Source organism: Oryzias latipes, chromosome 6, assembly GCF_053564925.1.
Source record: "Oryzias latipes strain Hd-rR chromosome 6, Olatipes_Hd-rR_3.1".
In the NCBI taxonomy this organism is placed as follows: Eukaryota; Metazoa; Chordata; class Actinopteri; order Beloniformes; family Adrianichthyidae; genus Oryzias; species Oryzias latipes.
In genome coordinates, this window is record NC_136242.1 from 1,731,003 (window position 1) to 1,754,340 (window position 23,338).

At 42.0% G+C, this 23,338-nt stretch overlaps 1 protein-coding gene and 2 long non-coding RNA genes across 3 annotated transcripts in view; 2 read left to right on the top strand and 1 right to left on the bottom strand.

Annotated features, from left to right (window-relative positions):
* The first annotated feature begins 1,365 nt into the window (after positions 1-1,365).
* LOC101160706 (anoctamin-1) overlaps positions 1,366-23,338 on the top strand; it is a 79,465-nt gene continuing 57,492 nt past the window's right edge. Inside the window, exons 1-2 of the mRNA XM_011492340.3 lie at positions 1,366-1,638; positions 10,830-11,213. Of these exons, the coding sequence (XP_011490642.1) occupies positions 1,540-1,638; positions 10,830-11,213 (483 nt within the window). The 5' untranslated portion in view covers positions 1,366-1,539. The remainder of the gene's footprint in view (positions 1,639-10,829; positions 11,214-23,338) is intronic.
* On the top strand, positions 16,947-18,119 carry LOC144992376 (uncharacterized). The gene is made up of 2 exons (XR_013656266.1): positions 16,947-17,083; positions 17,847-18,119. It is a non-coding gene; the product is annotated as an uncharacterized LOC144992376 (long non-coding RNA).
* Positions 18,126-18,681, bottom strand: LOC105357424 (uncharacterized). Its single transcript, XR_911355.4, has 2 exons — positions 18,543-18,681; positions 18,126-18,464 (listed from the first exon to the last, which is right to left on the bottom strand). It is a non-coding gene; the product is annotated as an uncharacterized LOC105357424 (long non-coding RNA).

Genomic DNA, 23,338 nt, shown 5'->3' on the forward strand with positions numbered 1-23,338 from the left:
CCAGTAGAACCGTGTCTCCCGGTAGAACTGTGTCTCCGAGCAGAGCTTAAACTTCAAGCTCACACAGCGGCTTTGGGGCGGTGTGTGAGCTTTTCAAAGCAGAAATGTGGCTCATTCCTTAAAAAACGTTCAAACCATCACGTGGATTTGTGTTTCCAGTCGTGTCTCGACAAAATAAAGGCTGATGTTATTCCCACATATTTACGTGCAGCCAAGATGCAGATTGCAGCGTTTCCCGCATGAATTTATGTCCATCCAGGCTAAATGTTGTTAGCGCATGTTAGCCTGTCCTAACCCTTTTTCGGGCTCCGTTCCGCCACCAAAAAAGCACTGACCACACGGATGAAAAATAAAATGATTAGAAACAGGCACTTCATAATAACTATAACAATAATAAACACACGTTTAGAAGATCCTCTTGTATATTACCGAGCAGCTCGGCTTGTTTACAGCAGAACTAATTTCCTCTCCTGGTATTTTAGAGAGTACTGCACATGTCCAAATGATTTATTCCGACCGAAAGTGTGGCCATGTAAACGTTTGTTATAATCGGAAAAAGGTTTTCTGGGCCCATGTACACGGTTGAATTCTGAACTGATCTTTGACCCCATCAAGATATTTTGCACATGGAACTACTACTGACTTCACAATATGCAACAAACGCATGACAGTTGCATGACGTAACTTAAAGTGACTGTATGAGCCTCAAGAGAAATGCAAGACACACCGGCGCTCCCCTTCAGATGCAGCCACTCCTCTCTACAACCCTTTACAGGCTGGACAACCAAAAAAAAAACCCGCAGCAACCCCATAGGGCTGCATGTGACGAAGGCTTAAGATTGCATCAAATATCTCTGAGAATGCAATACTTTGGAGTCAAAGCCTTTTTTGTTGATTAAATCACTGATAAAAGGTCCCCTTCATTTCCTCAGACCTGCGGGAGCAGCATAAACCTGCAGACTCCAGGCCTGGAGGACCTCTTTCCCCCGTGGGCCGCATCCTTCAACTCTTCCAGGGTAAATTCATAATTGATGATGGGACTGCTGTGCATGTGAATTTGTGTTTTTGCCTTCTTGTTTGTTTTTATGTTCAGCACCTTGATCTGTTCTTCATTACAAGAAAGGTGCTTTAAAAATAAAACTAATTTGAATTTGAAACATTTAGCCTGGAGACAAGCCTTAGCACAGCCTGAATGAGTCCCTTTGCATCCCAGATAGCATTTGGATGTTAATATGGACCAACATGGCTTAAATGGCAGAATGGAACAACCGTTTCCTTTAGCAGAGGCGGAGGTGGTGAGCTTCTGGATGTTCTGCTGGTTTCACAGAGTAAGGGTGCCGACTTTTACCATCTAACTTTAGATCTGGCTTAGAGACGACTTCTCAAGTAACACGGCTGCAGTCTCCCAACTCAGCACGGTCTCCCCACCACACTCAGAGAAGTCGCAGCGGGAGGAGGGACGCTCGTTCACACCGCCTCATAACAGGAGCATGCAGAGAGAACACTGGTCAGTGGAAACGTTCCTCTTCATTCTTCACCATGACAGAAGCAGCAGAGTCAGGAGAGCACATGCCGGCAGCCTCTGAGCAACAAACTCCACACTTCCTGAGGGATGTTATCTTCCATGGAAAGTTCAAGGTGGGTTTTACTGTGGACCTTATCAGAGTTCATCCAGAACTCCCAAAGTTTTCCTTCGTTTTCCATCTTTGTTCTCTTCTGTTCATCTTAACAAGAGCATTTTTCCTGCTCAGATGTTGCTGAACCTGTGACTGCCTTTTTATGGAAGATCAAATCTGCTGTTCTCTTGATAAATATTTCTGGATAGATTTTCAAAAACAAATACTTTCATCTTCTCCTGTCTGGATTTTCCTGTCATCACTCCATTCATCACTCCACTCCAGTACCAGCTTTTCAGGTTTTCCAGAACAGCATGTTTATGCTTCTCTGAAACGTCTGAACGTAAATCTGAACTTTAGATGAAGTGTATTTTTACTTCAGTTTCAGCTCTTTATGGCAGATATACTGCAGATGACATGAGGGATGTTAGGTTTCATGTAAACATCTAATCATATGTTCCGGCTGCTTGGTTGTTTTTCTCACAGACTTCCATTTTTTTATTCAAAGCTTTCAGCTGGGTTTGTCCTGCCTGAAGTGGGAGGAAGGTGTGTTTACTCTGTGCACTGGCACTCTTAATATTCTGAGAGAAGACACAGGAAGACCTATATGACTTCCAGAGACGAGCATTCGCAGTTTGAGAAGCTTTATTTTTTCAATAGGAAGAGACCTTAGAAATGTAATTAAAGATTTATTTGTGTAACAGAGAGATTTTCAAAGCAAAACACCCTGATTCAGGTCCGTCTTTTTCATAACGATCTTGAGTTTGAAGGCCATCATGATTCATGAATTTGATGACTTTTGTCAAATGACTTGATCTAGTTTCTAAAATGATGGCTGACGTTTGCTTGACAGACAGAAAACCTACATTTTCCATGTCCATTTTCACAGCCATGTACTCACTGTGAGACAGATTTATCAGTGAAGACAAAACTTTGTTGATTATATTTACCGACTGTTTTCATGATGAATGGTAATATTGGAGCTATCCATCTGTACGGTTTAGAGCCTGATTTCAGCTCAGATGAGGGAAACAAAGATCTACATGGATCTATTTGTGGATGATCAGAATGAAGCGGAGCAGGAGCTCGTGGCTCGCTGCTTGTAGCACCCGTCAGGCTGTTTCAAATAGCATTCTTTCATCTCATCCCAATTTACAAGGATTTCATTACAGAAAACTCATAAACACAGTTTTAATCTTGATTTTCTCTGTATAAATGTCCGCCATCATGAGAAAAATACAACAACATGGTAAGAATACCCCAAAAAGTGGGTCTTTAAAGTAAAGCGATTATTAAAATGAGTAAACATAGTGAATGAAACATAAAAAATGAATGAACACTTTGGACACATCCTGTGTTTACCACAACTCATATGCTTGAGTGTAAATGAATGTCAACCCTCTATCCCACGGAGGATGCCAAAGTGTCACTGGTGTGCCCCCTCCTGACCAGAGAAGCGTGAGAGTTGATAGCTGCACTCTGGACTGGAGGATTGTTACCCTTCCACTCATATGCTGCACTCACGCATCAGTTACACAAGGTGTTTAACAATACAACGGCATCAAGCAGGCCACCTATTCACTGCGATTCCAGACTGGACAATCAGCTCACTGGTGACGGCTTACCGTGAGAGACTCACCGCAGAGTCGCAGTGGGAAGAGGATTATCCTCGGATCAACTCATCGCCCTCACCATCAAACCATCCACCATCTTGGCCGATTTCCCTATGCTTTAAAAAACTGCATTTTGGAAACAAAGGCTATGATTGACTCTGGGCAGCGGGGAATTTAATGGACCTGGCTTTTGCTTATTTTCACGATGTTGCTTTGCTTACCTGCGACGCCCGGGTGGTGGTCATCGCTCTAGACGGAAGGCCCCTGGGGTTGGGCCAGATCCGGTTCCTGACTCAGGACATCGCAGTTGTCTCATTGGATCACCATCACGAGTCTCTCCGCCTCTTCGCCATCGAGTCCCCTTGATGTCCCGTCATCCTCGGTCTGCCTTGGCTGGAGAGGCAAGATTCAACCATAAACTAGTCTGTTCACAAACTCATATTCACCTCCGCTCTTTGCTGATGACAGTGATTTCATACCTCAAGAAGATCTGAAAGCTGTGCTCCATTGAGGCCGATTGCAGCCACCACCCTCGCAGAGATAAGCGCGACAGGAGAGACGGAGGGGTTGCCGGTTCAATTCAGGGACCTGCCAGAGGCCTTCAACATGCAGCGTGCCACACAGCTCAGAGGACGGGAGTTCCCGCTTTCTCAACCTGAGTCTGAGGCCATGCAGGCCTACTTCCAAAAGGAGTTAGCAAAGGGCTTCATCCAACCATCTACGTCCCCAGCCTCAGCTGGCTTTTTCTTTGTTAAGAAGAAAGATGGTGGCCTGAGGCCGTGTATCGACTACCGCAGCCTTAACCCTTGTGCTACCCTAGGCCCTTTAACATTGGGAGTTGGGTCATCTAGACCCACTAGACAGTGCTCTGAACCTTTTTTCTTCAATGATTTGAGATCTTCACTGGTGTCCATGGATTACATGAAATCTTTCCACCTTTATCCACCTTTGTCGTGGTAGGGAGAACACGTCAATGGTCATCTTTTTTTTTTTTCTTCTGTGAATGGTCATCTTGACCCCATAGGATGGCACAAGGGTTATTGATGTGACTGTTAAGTCCGGACATCCCCTGTCTCTGGTTCCTGCAGCTCTGGAGCAGCTCCACACAGCCCGCTTCTTTACGAAGCTGGATTTGCGGAGTGCCTACAACCTCATCCGCATTCAAGCAGGGGATGAGTGGAAGACCGCCTTTTCAACCTCCTTAGGACAATATGAGTATCTGCTCGTGCCCTTTGGTCTCTGTAACGCCCCCTCTGTGTTCCAGGCTTTTGTCAACGACATCTTCTTCTTACTTCAGTTTAGTCAAAGTTTGAAAACTCTTGGTTTATTTATTTTTTCTTCTGCCTGTATGTTAGACAGATGATCTTTGCTTCATTAAACAGAAATTTACTAGGAACAAATATTACCGTTTGTAACAATCCTTCTCCATGTGAGTGCAGACACTGAAGGTTGACTTGGAAAAATCTTCTCTCAGAACTGCAGCCAGACATTAAAAGTAGACTTCATAAAGTAACACGTTGAGGTCATAACTCCGGTCATAATTCACACACTATTTATGTCCCACCAGAATTTCTTGGAAGTGTATCAGCCGGCAAAACAGCTGCCACGACCCCCCCCCCCTCCGAAGTTTCAGAAACCACAAATTATCATTTACAACTTTAAACTCTACAAAATGATGATCAGGCAGGACAACAGCATCTGAATCCACATGTAGATTTATTTATAAAGAGAAAAAGCACAACCAGGGGGGTCAAAGATAAGGATAGAAACAATTAGCTGGAAGAAAACAGTCCCAAAAGCAGTCTTTTTGTTCAAGTCTCAGCATGTCAACATCTAAAAGTTTGTTCAGTTTTAGAATTTTTTCCATTTGCAAAAAGAAAGATTTCTGCAAAACAGTTGTATGTATGTATGTGTATGTGTATGTGTATGTGTATGTGTATCTGTGTGTGTGTGTGTGTGTGTGTGGGTGTGTGTGTATGTATGTATGTATGAATGAATGTATGTATGTATGTGTGTATGAGTGTGTGTACGTTCTCATGAGCAAATATAAAGTGTAAAGGTGTAAAAAATAAAAATAGGAGGAAATAAATACATATAACACATTTCAAACTGTTAGAAAATTCTCTGGAGAGTGTTCAGAGTTCATCAGAGCGACAGCTCAGGGAAGGAGCTCTCTTTGTGATGTACAGAGCCCTGAAACACCGGCGTGGAGGGAGGAGTCTAAGCAGGTTCTGACCGTAGTGTGAAGGGTCTGTGGAGATTTAACGTCCCGCTTCCTAACCCTGGACCGACACAGGTTCTGAATGGAGGGATGGTCAGAACCAATCGTCTCTGCAGACCTGATAGTTGTCTGCAGTATGTCCCTGTTGTGTGTGGTTGCAGATCCAAACCAGGACGGGATGGATTATTTTGGTCAGCATCCCTTGAGGAAGAGATTAACTTCTTTAGCTGACGTAGTTTCACAAGAACAGGCAGACGGCTGGATCCAAATGCAGCAGGTTTATTAGCTCATTTGAAAGTCCACAAAGCTAAATCAGGGTGAGGCAGGCAGACAGGGGTCCTTCAGAATTTTGCAATTAAACCCCTTCCTGCAAACTCAACCAATTCTCCCACCTTTTACACAACACTAGTACTTCACCTGATTTCTGCAACGTTGTTCTAACCAAATGAAGTCAATTCAGTCAAATGTTTTTGCCGATATGGACGCTGCCATGTTGGAGCCAGATGTGGTCAGATATTGGTCCAAGTCGATCTGAGTAACCATTTCTGTGACAACTACTTTCACCAATCAGGAGAGAGCTTTTGGAAGAACATACTCCTACAAATCTGTCAATTGAATGTTTCAATTTAAGTGGACATACTTTGATTGAGACATCATAAAAAACACCAAGAAAAAAAGAGGATTATCAAGAACATGTTAACCAAAGGTTTCAGAGCAAGAATGGTTATTCAGACAAATAGAATTAGTAACAGCTGTTTATTTCTCTATAGAAGTCCATGGGATTTTTGGCGTCTTAATGATGGGATTTTGTTCTACAGTGTCCTTTCACCAGTCATTTAGAAGATGCATGCATGCACAGTTTGGGCACAGGGTGTGCACGTGATTCGTAAAATTTTCTCATTTTTAACAGCCACATTTATTTTGTTTATTTGTTTTTTGATAAAAAGACACAAAAAACAGTTTTTTATTTTACTTTTTATGTTCAGATTGCTGCAACGGGTAGACAAAGAAAAAAAAATGTGCATGAACATTATCGGCTTGCTGGCTTACCTGGTGGTCCACGATCTTAACCTTTCTTGGGGGCAACCTTTAAGCCTTGCACAGATTTGCTCAATTTCCCCCCACAGACAGCTGTATCCACCCGTAAGGGCAGTTGTTACTAACGCTTAAACTAGCAACACTTGGCTAATACTGTGTTAGACATTGACCTCATGCTCATTTTCACTGGTGAGTGGGAGTGACACCCCCTGGCTGAATGAAACTCCTGTGTAGACCCGGGCGGTGAACAAATAACCCTTCACCAATAGAATTCTCCTCAAAGTCGGAGATATTTTTGGAGTTGTTGCTTCTACAACTCTGCTCCTCTGACAGAGCAAAGCCTGAACACTTGGTTTAAGGCTTTGATCCGATTTGGGCATTTAGACCGAAAGAACAGCTTTTTCCGAATCCAACATCTGAATTCAGGATCTTGGTGGGCAAAGGTTTTGAACATAACGCCTAGCTTTGAATTGGAGAACTGTGACTCTGAGACACTTTACTACAAACACACATGTAAAATCCAGCTCTGACCTTCATCCATACAGGGGAGCTCTGCTGATCTGGAGTCCCTTAAGAAAACATAAGGATAAGTTTATGTCCTAATAGTTTTGTAAAAAGTAAAACAAGATGTTCTATTGGCGCTTTGAAAGCATTGTTGACTGACTTGGACACCACATTACCTCTGCTGTCATTCCTAGCTTTGAATTGGAGAACTGTGACTCTGAGACACTTTACTACAACTTTATTTACACAGAAGTGATTCACAACAGAATCTTTAATCATTTTCCATACAAAAAATGCCTATGTTTTTATTTATTCTGAATAAATCATTAGAAACAGTACTTCCAAAAGAAAAACATTGTGTTTCTCTGCAGGAAGAATAAATTGGAGAAGCTTCTAACCCACTGATAGCTGCTTCAGCGTTTGCTATGGCTTTCCTTGTCCTGGTTTGGAGCTTTAAGGCTGCAGACCAAACCTGCGATATGTCTGAGCTTCACATTTTTCCTGCAGAGTCCGACTCACTGTGACAGCAGCAACACTACTGCTGTGCACGTGCACGTACTTGAAGGCTTTGAGAGATTTACAGTGCGAGACTGTTTTTACACTCAGAGTTCTTTTTCAGAGGGGGGCTGGTTACTAATGAGAGAGGATGAAGACAGTAAACAAGGAGCTTATCACTTCAATATAGAACTTGGCTGCAAAAGAAGGTGGGGAAGAAGAGCAAGACTGTGCAGGAAAACAATTTATTCTGAGAAAAGACCCTTCCAACAATGCTGCATTTGAGTTGTTTTTTTTTTTAATGAAGGCATTAACTCAGAATTTTAAACACACATGTAAAATCCAGCTCTGACCTTCATCCATACAGGGGAGCTCTGCTGATCTGGAGTCCCTTAAGAAAACATAAGGATAAGTTTATGTCCTAATAGTTTTGTAAAAAGTAAAACAAGATGTTCTATTGGCGCTTTGAAAGCATTGTTGACTGACTTGGACACCACATTACCTCTGCTGTCATTCCTTCATAGAGTGAAGTGTCTGAACCACTCTGTAAAACACTCAAAGGACAGCAATGAGACAAACAGAAAAGTACACTGCCATGTGCTTCAACGTGTCATGTATAAATGTTTAACTAAGACATGGCTTCCACATGCATGGCAATTACATTTTGGGCTAAATCACCATAGTAGTTAATTCTGCTTAACTGGGGCCCTTTGACTACGTATGTAGAGGGTTAGCTCAAATATCAGCTCAGATTTAAAGAGGTTAAAGTATACAAATATTTAGTATATTACTTGTAAGTGATTATGCTGAAAGTCCTGACCTTCTTAGTTTGCAGAGAGACAGTCCTTCGGTGTGTTAGCTGCAGAGAAGGCTGGGATGTCTGAGGACGTCCTCCTGTGATGGATGGAACCAAGTTATGGAGCCAGACTTCTCTTAAAGCTGCAACACCTTTTTCCAAAGGCAGCAGCCAGAACTGGGCAGTGGTGGGACCTATGTGTGTGTTAGTGGGTGGCTTAAGGTAGTGGTAGTGGGGGGGTTGCAAACCAACACTTGACTTCACATTCAGGGTGGAGATGTAACTGATAGGGAGCTGCAAAGCTATCCTTTGAAGCAACATTTATGCATTTATTGATTTTTTTGGAAACTTTTTCAAAGCTTTTCTGTTTTAAAGGGTGTTCCAGGTTTATTGGAGCGCTGTGTGTGTGGGAATGGGGGGCATCCATGTAAATGTCATTGCATTTGTACTACAAGAACATGTCTGTATCTTCGTTGTGCTGAGCATGCTCCACCTCGTTTTCCTCAGTGACTGTCTTCATCTCAGACTCTTTTCTCAGAATCCTTTATAATAGGGGTGTATTGATCCGTTTTAACAATGATTTGATTAATATCATAGTTTGTGGTTGCTGATATGATTCATAATCGAGTTTGGTTCATTTGAACAATCTGATTCACTGACCTGAAATGGATCCAGGACATTTTTCGCCAAAACTTCAACCAGTGTGACTCAGAAAGAAATATGTGGAAATGAAAAGTTCAGTTCAAGTTTTCAGATTTCTTGTATTTATGTGTGGTCACATGACTTTGCTAAATTCAAAGTGTTTCCCCACATTGGACTGGAATGATGGACAGTTTTAGCTCACATCACATGTGTGTTGTCTGCTGTGATGCACTTGGTCGTTTTTATGTTATAGTAAAATAAATGTACCATGTCTCAATCCAAATTATATTTTCCTTAAATGATTTTAATTGATTTATTTCATTTAAAATAATTTTATAATAGTTCAGGTCGATTTGATTAACATATTGCCTCAGACAGATCGATCTGGTTGGTATGGAAGCGATTCTGTAGCATAATTAAAAATAAAAGTCAAAACCAGAAATGCTTTTTCATTTTCAAAATGCAGCTGCGTTTTTTCACTCAAAATTAAAATGAACAAGCAATTTGCTTAACCGCTTTTTCGTTTCCTTCCTCCACACTGCTTATTCTGTCACTTAATTAAAATGATAAAGAAATGGTATTTGACATTTCATTTTCAAAAAGTTTTTTAGTAAATTTGTAGCAAAATCCATTTAGAAATGTCTAATTTGACAATTAAAATGGATTAATAGAAATGCTTTTTCATTTTCAAAATGTAACTGCATCAAATGACTCAAAATTAAAATTAAAAGTCAATCCTCTAAAAGGCTTTTTCATTTTCTTCTTCAACACCGCTGTGACATAAATAAAGCAAAAATGCAAAGAGGGGATTGCATTTTCGTTTTCACATCCACCCTGCGAAAAGTGTTGCATAATTCAATTCCAGTTAGCATTTCCAGGAGGGAGGCGGGGCGATGATAAATAGTGATTAATTTTGAGTCAACAAAGGCAGTTTCATTTTGAAAATGAAAAAGCATTTCTGATTTTGTTTTTTATTTTTAATTATGCTACTGAAATGCTTCCATAGATTGGATCATAGGAACAGAAATTTATTAAGTTTATTAATTGTTTCACCCTTACTTCCTATAGAAACATTTGAAACTCTGTGGTTTCACAGATTTGACATGATAACGCAAACCAATAACGGACTCAGCACATGTGTGCAAACATCTGCTTTTTCACAACTGTATTCAATAAAGTGGTTTGATAGGGCACCTAAGGACTGGAACTTTCTGCAAAAAACAAGTCAACTTTCAAAGCTCAAAACTTTGCCACAGTTTGATGTTATAATCCAGGACATCTAAATGAAATCTCTAACTGTAGCTGTCTGTAATTAAATAATTAGTTCATTAATTTGTTATATTTAATTTTTATTTATATGTGTAAATGTATTTTCATTTTATGAAATGTCTTGGGTGTGTAACTTTTGCCTCTTTACCAGGACTCCCATGAAAAAGAGATCAGTGGATCTCAATGGGATTTTTTCAATGGTTAAATAAATTTAGAAAAAGAAATGAAAAGTCCAGAGAGTGTGTTGGGGGTTTTTGCACTGAAAATAATTGTCTTCCTAAAATCAAGCACTAGTTTGGGCAGAAGGGTGCGTGGCAGTGTCCCATTCTTTGTCTACATAGTATAATTGTGTGTCCCACTGTGATATAAATGCCCTTTTTCATTTGGGAGATTCATTCCCACTCACTTTTGAACTGTACAGGGACAGAGCAGAATTGTTACAGACCTTACAAAAAGATCATTAGAAAGTCTGGCTGCTTGGAGGCAGAACACAAACATGACAGATATTGATGCTTTTCCATTCTCCTGTCTGTGAGGATGTTTCTCCTCATGTTTTGTTATGTGGCATTAAATGACAGTGATGCTGCGGGTGCAGACGTATGTTTCATCTTCCATCTTCCCCTCTCCATCCTTAGCTGCTGAAGGCTCTGACCCCAGAAGAAAACACCCGCTGCCAACGTGGCCTCTTCTTCAACGACGGTCAGCGACGCGTCGACTACATCCTCACTTATCCGCTGAAGAAGCCAGGCGGGGGCCGCTCCGCCCGACAGTCAGTGCATCGACTCACGGACAATGCCATCAACCGCAGCCTAAGAGGGCCTCAGAGTAAACCCCCACGCCTCTTCCAGGCTGACCGGGGCAGAGACTCTTCCACCTCGGAGCCATCGACAGGGGTGGATGTGGAAACTGGCTCTCCGGTAGAAACGCTTAACACCCAGGAGGACTACAAAGTATTCAGGAGGGAGGAGTTCGAGGAGAAGCTAAGGGACATGGGCCTGGAGCTGGAGAAGGACGAGGAGGTGGGCCGTCACACACTTCCATAAAGATGTGTTGCATCAACCAAAAAGACAGGGGTTGATGAACCGTGAGAATGTAGATCTCTTCTTATAGTTTCACTCACAGGGACAAACATGAAACCAAGAATCATCCTGACTGAATGGCTGTTCTTTTATGTCATTTATCACTGTATAGCCAAACTACGTCTGGTCAGTGCATTAGTAACATTTCCAGGTAACAGTAAAAAACAGCAATAAAAAAGGCGCTAATCTCAGTGATACATACATTTCCACCCACCCATGTTGCACTTGAGGTATGCTTGTCACATTCCAAATTAACATAAGTATTGCCTTTGAATAGAAGCTGTTTTTCAGTCTCCTTGACTTGATGGCCTCCTACTACATGTACAATGTAAGTGAGGCAAAAGCCTTAGTGGTCATTTAACTCAAAGGTAAATTACATTATAACCATTCCAATAGCAGTGTAAAAAGCAGAAGAAAAAAAGAAATATGAAATCCTGAAATTAAATCAATACACTCACTGGCCACTTTATTAGACACACCTGTTATACTGGACGTTAGGACAAATTTCTATTCAGACAATCGCATGGCAGCAATTCAATGCTTTTATGCATTTAGACATGGTCAAGACGGTCTGCTGCAGTTCAAACCGAGCATCAGTAAGGGGAAGAAAGGAGATTTAAGGGACTTTGAAGTTTGGGACTTTGGTTGTTGGTGCCAGATGGGTAGATAAAATCTTATAGAAAGGAAATAGTAACACAAATAACCACTCATTACAACTGAGGTCTGCAGTAGAGAATCTCTGAATGCACAACACGTCTAACCTTGAGGCAGGTGGACTATAGCAGCAGAAGACAACACTGGGTACCACTCCTGTCAGCTAAGAACAGGAAACTGAGGCTCCAATTCACACAGACTCACCAAAACTGGACAATAAAAAATTGGAAAAATATTGTCTGGTCTGATGAGTCTCCATTTCTGCTGCCTCATTCGGATGGTAGGGTCAGAATTTGGGGTCAACAGCATGAAAGCATGAATCCATCCTGCCTTGTATCAACTGTTCAGGTTGGTGGTGGTGGTGTGACGGTGTGCGGATATTTTCTTGGCACCATTTAGACCCCTTAGTACCAAATGACGATGGTTTCAACGCCACAGCCTGCCTAAGTGTTGTTGCGGACCATGTCCATCTCTTTCTGACCACAGTGTACCATCTTCTGATGGCTACTTCCAGCAGGATAAGGCGCCATGTCATCAAGCTGGAATCATCTCAGACTGGTTTTTTGAACATGACAATGAGTTCACTGGACTCAAAAGACCTCCACAGTCACCAGATCTTAACCCAATAGATCTCTTTTGGGATGTGGTGGAACGGGAGATTGAAATAATGGATGTGCAGTTGACAAAACTGTATCAACTGCGGGATGCTATCATTTCAATATGGACCAAATTCTCTGAGAAACAGAGTCTAACCCAGTACTAGCAAGGTGTAGCTAATAAAGTGGCTGGTGAGTGTACATCACAAGGAGCAGCACAGCAGTGCAGTGGTTGGGATTCTTGCCTCACAGGGAGAAGTTCATGGTTCAAACCCTTAGAAGGTCCCTTCTGTGTTGCATTTGGATGTTCTCCCCGTGCATGTGTTGGTTTTCTTTAGACAGTCGAGTTTTCTTCCACAGTCCAAAATCATGCTTCATAGGTTAATTGGTGTTTCTAAATTGCCCCTAGCTCTTATTATGAGTGTGTGGCCCTGCAACAGACTGGTGACCTGTTCAGGGAGTACCCAGCCTTTACCCAAGAGTAGCTGGGTTAAGCTCCAGCAACACTGTAACCCCATAAGGGATTCACTGGGTTTTGAGAATGGGTGAATGGAATACAGTTATAAGCAAATGTAAAAATACATCTACACATACATACAGATATACTTTGAAATGTACTCAACGAGAACTCACCAGCAACAAATATTTTAAACAAAGTGTGATCAGGACACCTGGGAGTTTGACATTCTTATTGCCTTTAGAAAGAAGCTATTTGTGAATCTGTTTGATGTAGATCAGAGCCAGGATGTCCGGATGATCTTTTTTGCTCTGTGGAGACAGAGAGATATAACTGCCTATTTTGGGAGAGGGCGTCCAGTGATCTTCTGAGCCATCTCAACAACTCTCTGCCGCCTCTCCATGTCTGTAATGGTGCAGCTACCAACCATACAGTGATGCAGTATGTCAGCAGGCTCTCAACGCATGAGCAATAGAAGGTCAGCAGCAGGTTGAGATTGTTCTTCCTAAAGACTCTCAAAATCTGTAGCCCCTGCTGAGTTTTTTTGGTGATGGTTTTGATTTATTCACTGAGCTCCTGAGAGCGGCCTATTCTTTCACAAATGTTTGTAAAAACAATCTGCCTGAGTGCTCAATTTTTTACACCTTTGGCCGGACCAAGTGGTTAGGACACCTGATTCTGATCATATGGATGGGTGAACAACACTTTTGGTAACATAGTGTAGCTCTGCTAAGACACGTCAGTAGCGTTGTTTACCTTCATCTGCCAGACGACTGGAGATATCCACGTCTGAACACCCTCAACAATTTAAGAGGGACATAGTTTCTGCTAAACTATTTGCAGAATTGCAGTTTTAATGTGTGTGAGTGTCAGTGTCTGTTAACTGATCCTTTGCTTGAGGATGACATGTCCTGCTGCCAGAATATAAATAGAAAGGAAGTCTGCTCTGGATGTTTGAGCTGAAGCTGCGGGAAGATCTGAAATTTTCAAGCCCACATACCCTTCTTGATATCAGGGGGCTTCTTGAGTTCTGATCCGAAGGGACAAAATGTCGGGTCTGAATGCTGAAATAGTTTGATGCATAGGAAATTAGAAAAACACAGTGATTTCCTATTCAAACATGATTTAATTGCTGTCTAAAAAGCTAAAACCTCTGTTTTCCACAATCTGAATCAAACAAATGTCTTGGTTAGTTACTTACATTAAGCTACCTATGACAGTTCAGAGAAGTGTTCAGTGCAGTTTTGAGTGGCTATGGAGAAATTACCTGAGTGAAAGAACTTTTAACCATATTTGTAGTGGAAGATTGTATTGGTTATTTGGATATTTATATGTATTAAAGGGCCTATAACAGTTTCGGTTCCGGGTTAACGAATGGACACGTATTGCCTGCCGGCTGGTATTTCACAAGATTTTCAAGTGACTTAAAAGTTGTTCCAACAATCATCAAGCGACATAAAACCTGATTATCTCTAAGAAAGACAGCTGACCATGGCCCCGAAGAAAAACCAAGCAACAATTACCAGTGATGATATTAAATCTGCACTCGACGAAATCCATGCTAAGCTAGCTCCTCTCATGGAGCTAGTTGAAGAGTTCCGAAGACTCTGAGCTTAAAACCAGCAACGAGATAATCGGCTCGAGATTCTGGAGAAAAGAGTGGACGATGTGGAACAACAAGCAAGCATGAATAATGTAATTCTCACTGGATTACTGATCAAACCTCGGGCAAAGCTGAATGCTGAAGGAACTAGTATTGCTAATGCTAATAGCAATGCTAGCATTCCTAGCAGTTCTTCTGAAACGGGGAGTATGAAGAGTCTCTGGAACACCAAGTGGAATTATTTTTCATGTCTAAAGGAATTTCCCTGGATCTCAACACCATGGAGACCTGCCACCCGCTCCCCAGGAGAAAGGGGACGGATAAACCAGCGGTCCTCATCCGGTTTGTGAATCAAAAACACAACCTAGCTCTGATAAATCAAAGGAGGAATCTGAAAGGATCTGCTATTCAAGAACGGCTGTCAATCAGCAGAAGATGGAATATCAACCTTGGACATTCGCCGGATATGGACCCCTTTTTATTTCACAGCATTACCATAATATAATAATATAATAATAATATAATAAAAAAATGCTTAATTATTGAAGATGGTTCAAATGATTGATTTCTAATTATATTAATTCACTTGATCCAAAAAGTCATGATTTGTTATGTCTATTGTCTAATGGTATTATTTTTAATCATAGTCATGATTTTTCTAATGAAAATAATCTACATATATGTTAGATAACTGATCTGTATGTGATAAGTTATTATACAAAATAGTTATAGCTACAAGGAATAGGTATCGTTAAGGTTTTAACGGTACTACTCTTATTGATACTGCTTATCTATCCGGTATTTTAACGATACTCTTATCGATACTTTTTGTGGACGAAAAATAAATAATTGAGAACATAAAGTGTTTTATTTCCTCATTATGCAACAATGTTTTTTTAACAAAACATTTTACTTTATACATTTTTCCAACTTGAAAAGTAAAATACATGAAAAAATAAGTTATTTTAAGAAAAATAAACAGCAGGGTTGGGGAGGGGGGCTCAGATATTATGGCGGGGGGGGGGGGGGGGGGGGGGGGTTGTAGTGTGTAGGGTTGTAGGGTTATGGGGGGTGGCTGTGGGTGCGTGGCGATCCCTGGGTTGCTTAGGTCGCGTGCCTGGGCTGGCTTGCGGAGACGGGGCGCCGGTCGGAGGGTGGCCGACTCATGGGTCCCGGGGGCCCTGGCTTCGTCCCTGGCCTCTGTCTCGGTGTCCGGTGCCCGGTGGCCCCCATGGCTGCCGCCTGGTACGGCTAGGCGCTCCTGTCTCGTGGCCTGGGGGCCGGACACTGGGTTCGTTTGTGCCTCTGGGCATTGGGGGGGACCCTGTAGGGGGGCCCTCTCTGTGCCTGGCTGGTGGGGTGGGCGGTCCCCTCCTCCTCCCCTCCCGGGCTGCCTGGGTCCGGGTGCCGGGGGGGCTTCTGGCCTGGGGGGCTCTCCTCCCCTCTCCTGGTCTGGCTGGGTAGGATCTGGTTCCCCTTATGAACACACGGTTCACGTCGGCAGCATGCATGTATCTCCACCCCCACGTGCACGTGCACACTGCCACACTGCTCCCTGTCTGCTTCATCCCTCCTCCTTACCCACAGTGTATTGATGGACAGATTTTTTTTTTTTCTCGCTCATCTTAGTGTCAGATTTTCACCTTTGATGTAACATTCGTCTTTCCAGCAGATCTGGTATAATTGTTACAGCTTAAAATAATAACTTATTCAAATCAGTGCTTGTATCCCCCACCTTTTCACCTTTCTTCCTTTTACTCTCTTCCACCCTCCCCTCACATTCTTCCCCTCTCCCTCCCCACACACACTAAATGTAACAAATAAATAAAAAATAATACGACAAAAAGGGGTTTTTACAAATCTACACTCTAGTTTCTCGAAGCTATAAAACCTCTTTTTGTGATAGTAAAACCTGTCCAACACAAAAAGCCTATAGCTCTAATCTGTTTGCTCAGTTGTTGGACAGAACAAGTTAAAAAAAAAAGAAAAATAAACAGCAATGTTTTGACATATTGCTGTCATGATGTAAATATAAAACAAATTAAATAAATATTTGAGTTCATAAGATCATCCCAGAGAAAGTTATGGTGTCAAAAATAGAGCCTAAAGTATTGCGCATCAAAACAGTAAAACCGCGCATCAAAACCCCAAATCTGCGAATCAAAATGCATAAATTGAGAACCAAAACCCACAATTTGCAACCAAAAGCCTTTCCCCAAAGCACAATCCTATTTCTCAGCTGCCGATTTGTTTTCTCGCCATTCTGAAATCCTGTTTTTGAGTTGCAGTTTTATTTTGAAACTGTCTTTTTGAGTTGCGCTTTTATTTTTTGAGTTGTGCTTTTATTTTTTGCGGTTTTGATTCTAAAACCTGTCGACACGTAAAAACAGCGACATGTCAGTCAAGGGGAGGGGAGGCGGGACATCCCTGATATCCAGAAGCTCATTGGCTACCGAATAAGACCGAGTCTTACGTCAACAGACCAGTTTAGAATGTGCCGGTAAGTTTCTCATGTTTTTCATATCTTTTACTATATTAAAAGATCAAAATTGTACTTTATTTAACCAGAGGACGCCAGCACATTCAGATGAGGAGCTCCCCCAGTAGCTGCTAGTGAAAAAAGATGTTAGAAAGTTAGATGTTGCATGAAAAACTATCACCATTGTTCTCCTGTGTTAGCATGCTAGCTAGCTCAATGCTAGCGGGGTATCCAGCTCTTTTCATGACTTTTGTGGATTAAACAAAGTACATTTTTTACCACAGTGTCAGGATCAGTCATGTCAACCTGGGAATAATTGCCCGTGGATTGTCACTATGGTTAATCAAATAGTTTTTTAAGAAGTACATTCATGTGTATATATAAGGTTTTTCAATATTTCCTTAGGGATTACACAGATGGATTGAACAACAAAGCAACATATTACTGCAAGAAAGTGACACCTTTCCTAGTTTGGGATCAAGTTAATCCCTATTTAAAATAAATAAATAAAAGAAACACAATTTTTATTTGAAGTACCAGAGCAAATTTCCCACAGGTGGGATCAATAAAGTTTTTCTGATTCTGAACTGTATTCCAAAATAATTTTCTCAACCTTAAAGATTGCAGGTTAACACAGGAAGTTACCTTTCACAATATGCAGCTACTGAGTAGCAATTAAGGTGTGTGTGTGTGTGTGTGTGTGTGTGTATATATATATAAATATATACACACACACACACACACTCATTTTAACTGTCTTAAATACATTTTTCTTTGTGTGCAGGATGCTGTGGACATTGGACGACAGACTAACTTAAACCAGGCAGAGCAGGAAACTGTTGGAGTTGTTGTTCCCTCTGTGGCTTGTCCTCTCTCCTCTCAGACCTGTTCAACCCTTGTGGGACATCAGAAAACCATGGCCAAGACATTAACATTTATGTACTGATCTATGCATGTCATCACAGCAGGATGTAACAAAAACTAACAATGTGAACAGATCTCATCTGCCTTACAAAATACTGCCCCCCTTAAGAAAATAAATGGCTAATAATCACCACTGGTATTTTGTAAAGCTTCATTTTTTAATGTGTGACCATTGAATGTGTTTTGTACAAAAGACTGATGGTTTTGCAAAGATCTTTGAAACACAGAGTCAAGTGCATTAGGTTCTGTGAAATTCTGAACCACAATTCAGAGAAATTAAAATAACTGTTTTTAAAACTCCTTAAAAGACTTGAGGTGGAAAAGTCACTGTTTTCGTACAGGCACTAAGAAATGGGAAGCAGACAGTGTGGTCAAAATGGACAACTATTTTAAAGGCTTCTCTTTCAGTTGACAGGAGATGTCTGTGAGCCTGCTGGACAGCCTTTGCATCACACTGGGACATCTTTGGGGCCTGCATCTGGAAAGAAACAAAAACAGCAAAGTTAATTAACCAAAAAAAGAAGAGAAAAATTAAGATAAAATTTTTTTTCATTACCTTAAAGAAGATGTAGACATCCACGTCGTAGCTGCCTCAGTATTCCTGCCTTTTTTGTTATGGTATGCATAACAACGGCCCTTATAGAAAACAACAAACATTCAGCAATAGTCAATTTTAAAACCACCACCCAATTAAATATACTAATAATTCTATTGATGTCTAATACTGGAATAATTTTAAGTGGAATAAAACACGTTTTTGCTGGTCTGCTACAATTTACTCTGCTCTGGTTCACTCGAATACCGGACTTCTGCCAGTCTGCATAGTGCAGACGCATACATTTTGAATAATATGGCACAGCAATATTGTTTCTCTGTTCAATAATTCCCCCTGTCTGTAAACCCTGAAAAATATTGAGAAACCTTATAGGTTATAACATATTTGATTAACCCTAGTGACAATTCACGGACAATTATTCCCAGGTTTACATGACCGATCCTGACACTGTGGTAAAAAATGTCTTCTTTCTCTTTCGGCTTTTCCCATCAGGGGTCGCCACAGCGAATCATCCTTTTCCACCTCACTCTATCATGAACATCTTCTACCCTAACGTTAGCCAACTTCATGTCCTCTGTTAAGACATCCATATATCTCCTCTTTGGCCGTCCTCTTGCCCTCCGGCCAGGCAGCTCCATCTCCAACATCCTTCTACCAATATATCCACTATCCCTCCTCTGAACATGTCCAAACCATCTCAGTCTGGCTTCTCTGACTTTGTCGCTAACACAGGCAACGTGAGCCGTCCCTCTGATGTACTCGTTCCTTATCCTGTCTAACCTGGTCACTCCTAAGGAGAACCTCAACATCTTCATCTCCGCTACCTCCATCTCAGCCTCTTGTCTCTGTCTCACTGCTACCGTCTCTAACCCATAGAGCAGAGCTGGTCTCACCACTGTCTTGTACACCTTTCCTTTGAGTCTTGCTGGCACTCTTCTGTCACACAACACTCCTGACACTTTCCTCCAACCGCTCCAACCTGCCTGCACTCGCCTCTTCACCTCTTTTCCACAATCCCCATCACACTGAACTGTTGACCCCAAGTACTTAAACTCCTGCACCTTCTTCACCTCAGTCCCCTGTAACCTAACGCTTCTACCTTGATCCCTCTCGTTCAGACACATGTATTCTGTCTTACTACGACTGACCTTCATACCTCTTCTTTCCAGAGCAAACCTCCACCTCTCTAGCTGTTCCTCCACCTGCTCTCTACTCTCACTGCAAATTACAATGTCATCCGCAAACATCATTGTCCAGGGAGATTCCTGTCTTACCTCGTCTGTCAGCCTGTCCATCAGCATAGCAAACAAAAAAGGACTCAGTGGTAAAAAATGTACTTTGTTTAATCCACAAAAGTCATGAAAAGAGCTGGAAACCCCGCTAGCATTGAGCTAGCTAGCATGCTAACACAGGAGAACAATGGTGATAGTTTTTCATGCAACATCTAACTTTCTAACATCTTTTTTCACTAGCAGCTACTGGGGGAGCTCCTCATCTGAATGTGCTGGCGTCCTCTGGTTAAATAAAGTACAATTTTGATCTTTTAATATAGTAAAAGATATGAAAAACATGAGAAACTTACCGGCACATTCTAAACTGGTCTGTTGACGTAAGACTCGGTCTTATTCGGTAGCCAATGAGCTTCTGGATATCAGGGATGTCCCGCCTCCCCTCCCCTTGACTGACATGTCGCTGTTTTTACGTGTCGACAGGTTTTAGAATCAAAACCGCAAAAAATAAAAGCGCAACTCAAAAAATAAAAGCGCAACTCAAAAAGACAGTTTCAAAATAAAACTGCAACTCAAAAACAGGATTTCAGAATGGCGAGAAAACAAATCGGCAGCTGAGAAATAGGATTGTGCTTTGGGGAAAGGCTTTTGGTTGCAAATTGTGGGTTTTGGTTCTCAATTTATGCATTTTGATTCGCAGATTTGGGGTTTTGATGCGCGGTTTTACTGTTTTGATGCGCAATACTTTAGGCTCTATTTTGACACCATAGGAAAGTCTCTGCTTCAACTCCCGCAGTGAAAGCTGCGTCTTAATCTGACGCCTGTGTTTCCATCTCTCTGACAGTTTGAAGCCAAAGCCCCTCCCCCGCCTCTCTACCAGCTTTTCCTCTCTACCTGTTCACCTGTTCACATCCTCTGCAGGGGCGAGTTTTTTCCCCGCGCCCCTCCACTGTATTCTACACAGAGAGCGCAAAATACGGTCATCATAGCAGCAGGTTGACATGATAGTCGGGGCGCTCTGGCGCAGATTTTATTAATTTTATGCGCGCGCCGCGTGCTGTCTGAACAACAGCCCCGCCCCCCATGCACACAAATAGCCAAACAGACCTCTCCTTTTCAGCGAGAATAGCGAAAATAATATCAGATAACGTTTATATCTTGTGGGACAAACTAAAAAGCGACTTCTCCAGTACCAATAGCAGAACCGTTTAGGTCAAAGCTTAACGATACTGCGGTCTTGAAGAATGTTGCCCCGGGGCTTTTTCAATACCGGGGCTCGGTATACCCATCACTAATAGCTACTTTATATAATTATATAGTAATCCATCATTGTTATTTGATTTGTTGATATTTAAGCATACGTAATGACCTGAAACTGTGTTGGTAAGGCATTGATATCAAATGAAAAGTTATGAACTGGATAATGATAAATCATGTAATAAAATCGTTATTGTAGAACAGGGGTGGGATTTTATAAATTCGCTTCCTTCTATTCCCTTTCAAGCAATCTTTGATTTAATATCTAATTATCCAATGTTTGATATGTCTTTGAATGAATGTATGAATGCTTATTGTATTGCTAGCAGTGATCAGCAAAACACATTCGTTTTATATGCACAACATGCACATCCATCCATCTTCCTCCACTTATCTGGGACCGGGTCACGGGGGCAGCAGTCTAACCAAAGATGCCCAGACTTCCCTCGCCCCAGCCACTTCCTCCAGCTCCTGTGGGGGAACCCCGAGGCGTTCCCAGGCCAGCCGAGAGACATAGTCTCTCCAGCATGTCCTGGGTCTTCCCCCGGGCCTCCTCCCAGAGGGACATGCCCGGAACACCTCCCCAGGAAGCATCCGGACTAGATGCCCGAGCAACCTCAACTTGCTCCTTTCGATGTGGAGGAGAAGCGGTTCTACTCCGAGCTCTCTCCGGGTGACCGAGCTTCTCACCCTATCTCTAAGGGAGCGCCCAGCCACCCTACAGAGGAAGCTCATTTCCCCTGCTTATAGTCGGGACCTCGTTCTTTCGGTCATGACCCAGAGCTCATGACCATAGGTGAGTATTGGAACAAAGATCGACTGGTAAATTGAGAGCTTTGCTTTTTGGTTCAGCTCTCTCTTCACCGCAAGGGACCGATCCACCTGCTCCAATCTTTCTGTACATCTCACACTCCGGTCTTCCCTCACTCATGAACAAGACCCCAAGATATTCAAACTCCTCCACCTGGGGCAGGGACACTCCACTCACCGAGAAATGGCAAACTTTCTCCCATCGAGAACCATGGCCTCAGATTTAGCGGTGCTGACCCTCATCCCAGCCACTTAACACTCGGCCACAAACCGCCTCAATGCACGCTGGAGGTCAACAGCTCCCCACCTGCACTGAAAACGGTGCCTGTAGAGACGGCTCTCCCCTCCTGAGGCGCCGGATGGTTTGCCAGAATCTCGTCGAGGCCACCCGATAGTCTTTCTCCATGGCCTCACCGAACTCCTCCCAAGACCGGGTTTTTTCCTCCGCAACACTTCGGCCCACAGCTCGCTTAGACAGCCGGTACCTGTAGTTGGCCTCTGGATTCCCACAAGCCAGCCATGCCTGGTAGGACTCTTTCTTCAGAAAGCAGAGACAATGGAAGTGGAAAACATGGCCCACTTTCATGTCCACTCTGAGGCAACAAAGCCGGTGCCGAAAACCGAAAAAGGGCTGCGAAAATGACTTATATTTCATTTATAAAAAACGTTGTTTAGTGTGTGAGAGGTAATATACAGTATTATCATATGAATAGATAAACCGAATATATTCTAATAGTAGCCTGATGTTTATTCCAAAAATTTGGAATAGTACACAGGTGTCTATTGAAGATAGGCATTTATTCCATCACAGACAGAATGGTGATGGCTAATCTGTTCATTCTTCAGTGAAACTTGGTCACAAAATGCAGACAATACCAGATAAACATTTCAGGAACATTTCACGATTTACAGAAACCATGAGAACAGAAATGATTGCTTTGTTCGTTCCTAGTTCTTCTTTATCTTTCTTTTATTTTATTGGCAACACAGGTGCTCCTATTGTTTGTCACGCAGTTTCGCTCTCCCAGCATGACATGGCTGGCTGTGGGTAAAATAATAAATATCTTGTTCCCACAAATTAATGTCTTCTTCCCACAAAATAATATTCTGTTCCCACTCATTAATTAATTTGTGTGAACAAAATAATTATTCATGTAAGTCATTCATAAACACAAATGTGAGCAATATTTGGATTTACAGCAGAAACCTTCACATTTCTGTCTGTGTGTGTCGCATTACATTGCATGACAGTCAGTAGCTGGGCGTCCTTTTTTTAAAAATTTTATAATGTATTTATTTGAATTAAGAATGTGTATATTAATCACTGTTTCAGTGGCTGCTTCAACATAAATATGCCAAAACTAGCACAGGAGCTAAATTTCATCCGTTGTCCTAAGGCAGGATAAAAGGTTACATTTACAACACAATACAATATCACAACATTATTGATAAAGATATACGCAAAGGTTACTTACAATAAAACAGGAGTCTAAAGAACCC